At 36.6% G+C, this 10,133-nt stretch overlaps 1 protein-coding gene across 1 annotated transcript; it reads left to right on the forward strand.

The window, feature by feature from the left end:
• The first annotated feature begins 864 nt into the window (after positions 1-864).
• Positions 865-9,473, forward strand: LOC112011970 (filament-like plant protein 4). Its single transcript, XM_024044322.2, has 6 exons — positions 865-1,173; positions 4,129-4,242; positions 5,140-5,359; positions 5,487-7,905; positions 8,244-8,304; positions 8,720-9,473. Exons 1-6 carry the CDS (start codon positions 892-894, stop codon positions 9,173-9,175), a joined length of 3,552 nt encoding a protein of 1,183 aa, XP_023900090.1. The 5' UTR covers positions 865-891; the 3' UTR covers positions 9,176-9,473.
• Positions 9,474-10,133: the final 660 nt, after the last annotated feature.

Genomic DNA, 10,133 nt, shown 5'->3' on the forward strand with positions numbered 1-10,133 from the left:
AAATAAACACAATTACTATTTATATTCAAATTAAAATAAAAAAACAGAACTTTCCATATGTCGGGTACAGCTAAGCCGTTGCTTCTGCCACAAGCGTGCGAGTTGGGACCCTCTCGCCATTCTCCAATTTGGCAGGGGCAAATCCGTAAACTAATATCAACCTAATCTTCTTGATTAATATTTTAACAAACATCCCAGATTCTAAATAAATGCATAAAACCCAAAAAAAACCACACAATAAAACAAACCATAACTATCTATTTTTTGATACGAGGAAGTAACCCCATTATATATATATATATAATTTTTTTTTTTTTATGAAACATCTCTAATATCCTATAAATCGGTAGTAAAGTAAATGTAATTTGAGAGATCCAGATTTATGACACGTCTTTCAAATCTATGAAGTCTAGTCCAGCACATCATATCTCAAAAGAAATTACGCTATTAACACAATAATTAAGCTTATAAATTTTGGCGGGTTCTTAACTTCTCATCTACACCAACCATTGCCATTACTTTTTTACTTACAAATAACAACTTATTATCTCGTCAGTTGAAATTCTTTTCAAATCTATGAAATCCAGCATAGAATATCTTGAATGAGATTATGCTATTAACACATCAGTTAAGCTCATCAATTTTTTACTAGTTCTCATTTACACTAGATACTACCATTACTTTTATACTTCAAATAACAACTTGCTCCCATTTCTCTAAACTTGTTGCTTGAAGGCATGTAATTCAACCATATTAGTATTTCCCACATAAAAAAATACTGGGTCATTAAAGTCCAAAAAAAGAAAGAAAGAAAGAAAAAAAAAAAAAGAATTTTAAAAAAAGGTGATAGTTTTGGAGCTTTTGCAACGTCTTCCCTTTTAAGTGACACCTATGTCCGAATATTTTTCACCCACCACTATCACCACCCGCTCCACCTTCATCTTCACCTTCACATATTCACATTCACCACCACACTCCTATTTCTCTCTCTCTCTGTCTCTCTGTCGAACCAACACTTCACTGCAACAAAGAAGCCCTAACTTTGGATCTCCATTGCTGAATCTCTCTCTCACTCTCTTTCCAACCAAGTCACTTTTCCATTTCAACACAGTCCAGATTATACATATATATATTATCCAATACCGTTTGTTGAAGCGAGCTGCATTTGTTTTGGTAAGCTTAATCACAAAGCATTGTGTGGAAACAATTAAGTCTATGAAGCTACTGGCTTAAAAATAAAAGTGGAAATAGGACTGTCTTTGTTTTTGTTTTTCTTGTGTTTTTTTATTTTATTTTTTGGGGTTCATTGTTGTTATTCGTTTTTATATTTTGCTTGCCCTTTCTATTTTCTGAAAACACTTTGCTTTTATTTGAGATTTTTACTTTGTCAAATTTCCGATTCTGTTTAATCTATTTTCTGTCGGCGACCTTTTCAAGTTTTCCATTCCCAGATTATTCTGTTTCTGCTTCACTCTCTCTTTTTCATTTTTGGTTTCTTTGTTGATGTATTCAATGGAGACTAAAAATTTCACTTAATTTTTTATTTTAAAAAATTGGGTTCTGGGAAAATACCATTTTTTTTTGCTTTGCTTTCAGTCAACCAGTCTTGCTTGTGGTGTGTGTTTGATTAATTTGGATCTAAAATTAGTTCAACAAGATGATTCTTCTTCTAAAATATAATAACTAAACCAATATATGCTTCTTTTTTTTTTTTTTTTTAATAATGGGTTCACTTTCAGTGTTTTCATTTTAATTTTAATTCCTTTTTTTTTTTCTTTTATAAATTGAAGTGAAATTTTGTTCTGAATTATGGGATCTCTAGCAATAAATAGCTTTTTGATTAATTAGATCTTGAATCTGCCATTGCCCAATTGATTAACCTCATTGCATTCACATTTACATACCCAATTTCAATACAATGTACCCCTTTTGGAACTGTTGAAACTGAAAGTACTGTGATGGCTCAGTGTTTTCATGTTAAGAATTTTAGATTTATATCAAACATGCAATGGTGTGTGTTGTAACATACACAATTTCTTAACCCATATATACATATAAACACAAACGCATCCAAAAAAAAAATTTGGGTGGTGATTTAGTACTGTTTAAGCTATATGATTGCTGGTGATTGTGGTGTGTAATTTTTGGTATTTTATTTCTTCATTAATTTACAATGGCTACTTGCATGGAAGAAGTTGTTTAATTACCCAGAAAAATATCTGCACTGCTTGTTTCAATATAGGGGCTCTGTTTTCTTTTATGCTCTGTTTGGCTGTGAAAATGTACAAGCAGAGAGAAATTATGGTTTGGAATTTATGTTTTTGTGGCTTGACAATTTGACTTTGTTGGCATGAGTTTTTCATTTTTGAGAAACCAAAGCCACATTAGAAAATGTTTCCAAAGTAAACAGAATTATTGGAGTGTATATGTTGGCCTGTGTCAATAAATTACAAAATTCTGCTGCGGTCACTTGCGTACCTCAGTATTCTTTTTTACCCAAATATACTTTTCTGAATTTTGGTCTGCTTAGTAGGAAGGCAGTTGACAAACCCTCAGAAGTGACCATACTTGGTATCTTAAAGTGAACATTTGTTTTTGATAGGTAAATAGTGTGGGGGGGGGGGGGTGTTGGGGGTGGGGGGTGAGATGGGGTTTGAATCACAAATATAGGGCACCACAGAGGTGTCAATACCCTTGAGCTATCACTTGAACTCCGTATCTTAAAGTGAAAATGTGTAGTGAGATTTGATTCAAGACCCACGGAAGAAGTTAATAGGTGTTTCTTGGTTAATTTCAGGACTATATGGGACAGATATCCTCCTTGAGTGAGCATGCTTCGGATTTTTGATTTTGATGTACCACTACCATCATTGCAACTAAGAAGAATGCACTAAATTCATACAATTAGGCTAGGAATGAGTAAATTTATCTTTTCAGTGATCTTGCAGAGTTTTCTCACATTGGAAAATGTCATGAGTGAGCTATGTGCCATGCAATTTATACCTTTTGATAATCCTCTTTCTTGTGTGTGTGTGTGTGTGTGTGTTCTTGAAATATCATTTGTCTAATGCATTGCTACTGATGCTTGATTTCTTTTGTATAATAAGAACTGATTATTATTTTTGTGCATTTTTTTTTCTTTGCTGTGTTTCTGCACATTATGAAAGATATCATAACCATAGAACACTCATTTACTCAAGCATCACTCACCTCTCTCTCTCTCTCTCTCATGTCATTGGTCTTCCCAATTGGGGATGAGCCTTTTGTTTTGTAAGATTCTTGTGTTTGCCCCATAGCTTGGGAAATTTTGTCTCAACAACATAAGGTCTCATTGCATCCAATAGAATGAAAGTGCCAATATGGTTTATTAGCTGAGGATTCAAATGTCTGTATTTGATAATCTGGATTAGTTTCAAAAACACATCTTTGCCTCATTATACCTACTAGTATGATGGTGCTTTGTTTAGTAAAATACTACCTGAGAAACTCATTGGTGTCTGCTCAGTAATCAATGATGGAAAACATGGAACTGCAGTGTCCTTAATGGCCTTGTATGGATTGCTCTGACTGTCAGTCCAAAAAGTTTTGAATGCTGCACTTTGTCCTTGTTAATTTATTAGCATGTGTCTTATCAGATTATTGTAGTGCTTATTGAACCATCGAGTGGATGTTTTTTAATCTGTTTCTTGAGACTTGAAGAAGATTCAAGTCCATTGTGTTTTCTGATAATAATTGAATGTTTCCTGGAATTATACCAACCCAAAACAGATTTTCATACATGAAAATGCAGTTTGCACTTCAAAATGTTTTTTGGTACAACATATCTTTGTAGTTTTTTTTTTCCCCTTTCTCTAATAATTTTCCCATATTTATGAGAAATGTTAGTTCTATAAGAACAAATGAATGTAACTATATATTCCAGAGTAGGATTTATAATTATGGATGAATAATGTATTATTTAGGGGCTTGCAAAACATTCTAGGTACAATTTTTGGTGTATTAGTTGGTTTAAAGCTTATGCAGTAATCCTTGATACATATCTAATTATTTTTCCGCTAATAGGATCTTTGTAAAATTTTCTCAGATGCTCTTTTGTCATTTTAACTCACAATTGGGCAATTTTTACAGTCTGAGATGGACCGTCGAAGTTGGCCATGGAAGAAAAAGTCATCTGACAAGGCTGCTGCTGAAAAAGCAGCTGCTGCATCTGACACTACTGTTGCTGCTACTCTCGCTGATCAGGTGAATTCATTGAAATCAGTTATGTTAATAATGCAAACAATGGTACTCTGAACATTCTTTCATCTTAAAGGTTTTTCTATTCTTTTTTTACCCGTAATGTTTCACCTGCTAGTTATTTATTTGTAACCTGTGGTTGAGCAATTCCTTTTTCTGTCAAAACCATTCTTGAATGTTTCTATATCCTTACTTTTTATTGTTTTTATAGTAGCCTTTAATATGTTGGGTATCCATCTAATTTCCTTCTGCTAGTTGAGAACTTCACAATGCTAGCTTTTATGTTCTTTGCTAAATAATTTTCTGCCTTAGTGGATGGTTAACTGTGATAAATAAGACTAGAAGTCTGATAAGCCTATCTGAATCCAGAAAGTGTGCCCGTGGGATTGAGTGTCTCTGCTTTTTCATATGATGGATGTCTTCTAATCACTTTAATGTATATCTGAAGTATAGTTGTCTTCTAGGGTGAAGCGTGTAAACTAAATGTTGCCACCGAGGTCTTTTTTTTCCTTCCATCTCTTCATCCTGTTCATCTTCTTCCTTATGAACATTCTGTCGTTTGTACTTGTTGTTTCTAAATTAGCAGTGAAGCCTTGTCATACTATAGTTTTCATCATTCCCATATCTACTCTCTAAACTGTTCTTCTAACATTTTTACTAAGATATCAGCTTCAGATTTGATGCATTTTTCCTTTCTCACATCTTTTTTTTTTTTATCTCCCTTGTAATAGTTATCCTCTTAAAGGTGGGTATCCACTCATGCCTTTGTGCATGAGCATTGATTGGGGGATTGACATTCGCAGCTATATATGAGTCTAATTTTCACAACCACATAGTTTCTTTAGCATTTTGATGGAATAATTTCATAATTATTCTTTCTGGTTTTCTTCTTTTATTGAACAGGATAACTATAAAAAACCGAACTATGTTCAAATTTCTGTGGAGTCATATGGGCATCTGACCAGTTTGGAGGATCAAGTTAAGACATATGAGGAACAAGTCCAGACACTGGAGGATCAGATTAAGGAATTGGATGAAAAGCTGTCAGAAGCCAATTCAGAGATGACTACTAAGGACAACCTGGTAAAGCAGCATGCGAAAGTTGCTGAAGAAGCTGTCTCAGGTATGATGCTGATCTAATCTTACTCATAAACGAATTTGTTGCCTTATCAAAATCTGGTTTTTATGTCAAATGGTTCTTCAATTTATCTTGGCTTGAACTTTTTCAAATTGAAACTACTTTTCTGTAGGTTGGGAAAAAGCTGAAGCAGAAGCTCTGTCATTGAAAAATCATCTAGAAACTGTCACACTTGCAAAGCTCACTGCTGAAGATCGGGCATCACATCTTGATGGTGCTCTTAAAGAGTGCATGCGGCAGATACGAAATCTGAAGGATGAACATGAGCAGAAATTGCAAGACGTTGTTCTTATTAAAAACAAGCAATGTGACAAAATTAAACTTGAGCTTGAAGCAAGAATAGCTAACCTAGACCAAGAACTCCTCAGGTCTGCTGCTGATAATGCCGCTCTTTCAAGATCTTTGCAGGAACGTTCAAACATGCTAATCAAGATAAATGAAGAAAAGTCTCAAGCTGAGGCTGAAATTGAGCTTTTAAAGAGCGATGTCGAATCATGCCAAAAGGAAGTAAATTCTCTTAAATATGAACTCCATGTAGCTTCCAAAGAGCTGGAAATTCGTAATGAAGAAAAGAACATGAGTATGAGGTCTGCAGAAGTAGCAAACAAGCAGCAAATGGAGGGTGTTAAAAAAATAGCCAAGCTAGAAGCAGAGTGCCAAAGATTACGTGGTCTTGTGCGGAAGAAGTTGCCTGGTCCTGCTGCACTTGCCCAAATGAAGCTAGAGGTTGAGAATTTAGGCCGGGATTATGGCGAAAGTCGACTGAGGAGGTCTCCCGTTAAGTCTTCTAGTCCGCTTCTCTCTCCAGTGCCTGAGTTTCCCCTCGATAATGCACAGAAGTTCCATAAAGAGAATGAGTTTCTCACTGAACGTTTATTGGCAATGGAGGAAGAAACAAAGATGCTCAAAGAAGCTTTGGCAAAGCGTAACAGTGAATTGCTGGCTTCAAGGAGTTTGTGTGCTAAGACAGCCAGCAAGCTTCAAATTTTAGAAGCGCAACTTCTAGTCAGCAATCAGCAGAAAAGTTCACCAAAATCTATAATTCATATTACCACTGAAGGTTCTTCAAGTCAAAATGCAAGCAATCCACCAAGCTTGACCTCCATGTCAGAAGATGGAAATGATGATGAGAGAAGTTGTGCTGAGTCTTGGTCTATGTCAATGATTTCTGAGCTCTCCCAATGCAAGAAAGAAAAGAACAACGAGAAATTAAACAAGGCTGAAAATGCAAATCACTTAGAGCTTATGGATGACTTTCTAGAGATGGAGAAGCTGGCTTGTCTATCAAATGATTCGAATGGAGGCATCTCCAGTTCGGAATCTTCAAACAATAAGGTGCCTAAAATTCCAAACCCTGATGCATCGGGAGAAGTCACGACTGAGAAAAATCTCCTGTCTGAACATCAATGTGATTTAAATCCATTGGAAGATCAGGTATCTTCTGGCGTGGAATTGTCAGAACCAAGTCCTGGCTCAGATGCAGATCAGCTGCCAGTGATGAAGCTCCGATCAAAGATTTCAATGGTGTTTGAGTCTATGCCCAAGGATGCTGATATGGGGAAAATTTTGGAGGATATTAAGCATGTTCTGTTCGATGTACATGTTGTTTCCAAGGAAGTACACTGTTCTGATGCCACATTGGACAGGAAGTCTGACCCAGAAGATTCAGTGGTAACTGCAGAAAAGGACATTTCTTTGTCCCAGCCAGCTACAGAAACTGTGGATATGATAAGCCAAGATTTGGCAGCTGCCATTTCACAGATTCATGACTTCATATTGTTTTTGGGAAAAGAAGCAATGGGAGTCCATGACACATCACCTGATGGCTATGGATTGAATCAGAAAATTGAGGAGTTCTCTGTCACCTTTAATAGAGTTATGTACAGCAATACTAGTTTGGTTGATTTTGTTCTTGACCTTTCCCATGTTTTAGCTAAAGCCAGTGAACTCAGATTCAATGTCCTGGGCTACAAGAATGCTGATGCAGAAATTAATAGTCCTGATTGCATTGACAAAGTTGCTTTACCTGAGAATAAAGTAGTTCAAAAGGATTCATCAGGAGAAAGATATCACAGTGGTTGTGCCCGCATTTCTAATCCCACTTCTGACCTTGAGGTTCCTGACGATGGAAATCTAGTCTCAGGCTTTGAATCAAATTCCACATCATGTAAGTTCTCATCAGAGGAGTTTGAAGAACTGAAATCAGAGAAAGATAACATGGCTGTGGATCTAGCAAGATCTACTGAGAACCTAGAGATGACAAGGTCCCAGTTACGGGAAACTGAGCAGCTTCTAGCAGAAGTTAAATCACAATTGGCATCTGCTCAAAGGTCCAACAGCTTGGCTGAGACACAGCTGAAATGTATGGCAGAGTCGTACAGATCACTTGAAGCACGAGCAACAGAGTTAGAAACTGAGCTGAACTTATTGCAGTCAAAAACAGCAACTTTAGAAAATGAGCTTCAAGGGGAAAAGAAGAGTCATCAAGATGCGCTTGCGAGATGTCAGGAACTTCAAGATCAATTGCAAAGGTTAGAATCAAACTTATTCTTGCCCACCTCTCTTGTCCCAATTGATACACATTCCTCATCTAAAGATCGGACATGAGAGGGCCTGAAGGCCTTCTGGGAAATTCTGGGATGCAATTTTTAAGGCCAGAATGCATTTTATTTATGCTGCCAGGTTCATTTCAATAAGCATATTTGCATTTTTAATGATTTGTATTTCCGTTGTTTTAGGCATGCTAATTCACATGGCACTGTTAACTCACAAGTTAATTATTCATTTTGTTTTAAATATTTAATGAAATCTCCTGTTGCTTGATCTCAATTCTGATTTATGTCTAACTCTTGCACACCTATTATTTTAGGAATGAGGGCTGCTCTGTTTGTGCTGAAGCAGCAGCTGATATTGAACTCAAGGCCAAACAGGTGAGGCCTAGATTTATCTGCAGAAAATAATTCTTTCTATCCCCCAAACATATGTTTGTATCAATGCAATTGTGTAGAATACTTTTTCAGTTCTGTTTTTGTTCAAACGACATAATTGAAAACATCCATGTGTTATTTGGTGCTTTACATGTGTGCATCACTAGTTTCTCTCATTGTTAAGTGCTTGCATATTGAATAGATCTATAGGTACTTCATGCATGTTTCCATATCAAGTATATATATATATATATTAAAAGTTATGATAAATGATTAAAGTTTGTACTGTGATTTCCAAGTTACTTGAATTTAGTTCCTATGTTGCTTGTTGAATGCTTGCCTTTTGCCAATTGGGCTGATCAGTGTGAAAAACAAAGAAAAGAAAAATCTGAACTTCAAACTGTTTCTTTAATCACAGGACAGGGAGTTAACAGCTGCAGCAGAGAAGCTAGCCGAGTGTCAAGAAACCATTTTCCTCCTTGGCAAGCAGTTGAAATCTTTGCATCCTCCAACAGAGCTAATGGGATCTCCTTACATTGACAGGAGTCAAAGGAGTGAAGGTCTGGTTGAGAATGAACCAACTACTAGTGGCATGACCTTGCAAAGCTTTGATCAAGCTGAATTGGACGGTGTTACTTCTGCCAATCTGCAAAAGTTAGGTGCTGAATCTCCCCTAGACCTTTATAGTTCCCCAGGAAGCCCATCTGATATCGAAGCAAACCAATCCCTGAGGTCACCAATCAGCTCAAAGCATCCAAAACACAGGCCTACCAAGTCAGGCTCTTCATCATCTTCTTCTGCCACCCCAACACCAGAAAAACATTCACGAGGATTTAGCAGATTCTTTTCCTCGAAAGCAAAGAACGGTCATTAAGCTTGCTGCTCGCAGGCAAAAATAATGGTTGTTGGTTGAAGTGGCCATTTAGAAATAATATTTAGAAGTACCAAAGATGGAGAGCTCTTGTCATTTCATGTTAGAATCATATTTTGGGAGGTTTTGTGAAGCTCTTTCTGAGAGGTATGCTTTCCAAAACATCAGGTAATTTTTGTAACTAATGGCTGTACATGATATCCATATATGTGAATTTGTTTTCTTCTATTCTACTTTACCTTCTGTAATTTGGGCAATTGAACCATGACATTTGCTGAACTGTTACAAAATATTTTGCTTATATTGTATGTAGCAGTTTATGTATATGCTCTTACTTTATCCTCTTTGGTCAAAGAAAGAACAAAACTCTGGAATCTGGGATGTAAACAGTTAAAAAAGGCTTAAGTGGAGTGGGTCGATTTAGGTTCAGTACCATCAGGGTGGGATTGAGGTTGGCCTAGAACTTGTGGAGTGTCCAAAGTTGTGGGTTCCTGTTTGACCCATTTGGTTGAAGATCTTTAAGGCCTCTGATATGGGTGCTGATTTTTGAGGCCATATCTTTTCTTTTCTTAGCCTGGAACCCTGGGCCTCATCCATTAGAGTGATATATTGGGCTCAAGACTCAAGAGCAGACTTATGGGTTGGCTGGGCTACGTGGGTATGGACTATAGGCTCTGAAAATAGGTTGAAACATTGGCTTCGTGTGGGCCTGTGGCATGTGGGATAACTTACTATCACGTAGATCATCTTTTGTTGATCTAGAATTCAAATTTGGGCGTTTCTCCAAAAAACAAAAAGAAAAAAAAGAATTCAAATTTGGGTTTGTCCGGGTGTCCACCCAAATCGATTTTGGGCTACTATGATGTAACAGTGAGTACATAAGAGGGATGGAGAATCTGAGGGATTTGGATCCGATTCAATAATTTCATCGTGCAATTACCATAGAGTTGTGAGATTTGAA

The sequence above is a fragment of the Quercus suber genome, unplaced genomic scaffold (genome assembly GCF_002906115.3).
Source record: "Quercus suber isolate HL8 unplaced genomic scaffold, Cork oak 2.0 scaffold_475, whole genome shotgun sequence".
NCBI lineage: Eukaryota > Viridiplantae > Streptophyta > Magnoliopsida > Fagales > Fagaceae > Quercus > Quercus suber.

Bases quoted from the DNA above. Each gene is read 5' to 3' on its own strand.
- LOC112011970 (XM_024044322.2), top strand. From the start codon at position 892: ATGTCCGAATATTTTTCACCCACCACTATCACCACCCGCTCCACCTTC. The intron at 1,174-4,128 runs GTAAGCTTAATC...CAATTTTTACAG, and splicing joins AGCGAGCTGCATTTGTTTTG to TCTGAGATGGACCGTCGAAG. The intron at 5,360-5,486 runs GTATGATGCTGA...ACTTTTCTGTAG, and splicing joins TGCTGAAGAAGCTGTCTCAG to GTTGGGAAAAAGCTGAAGCA.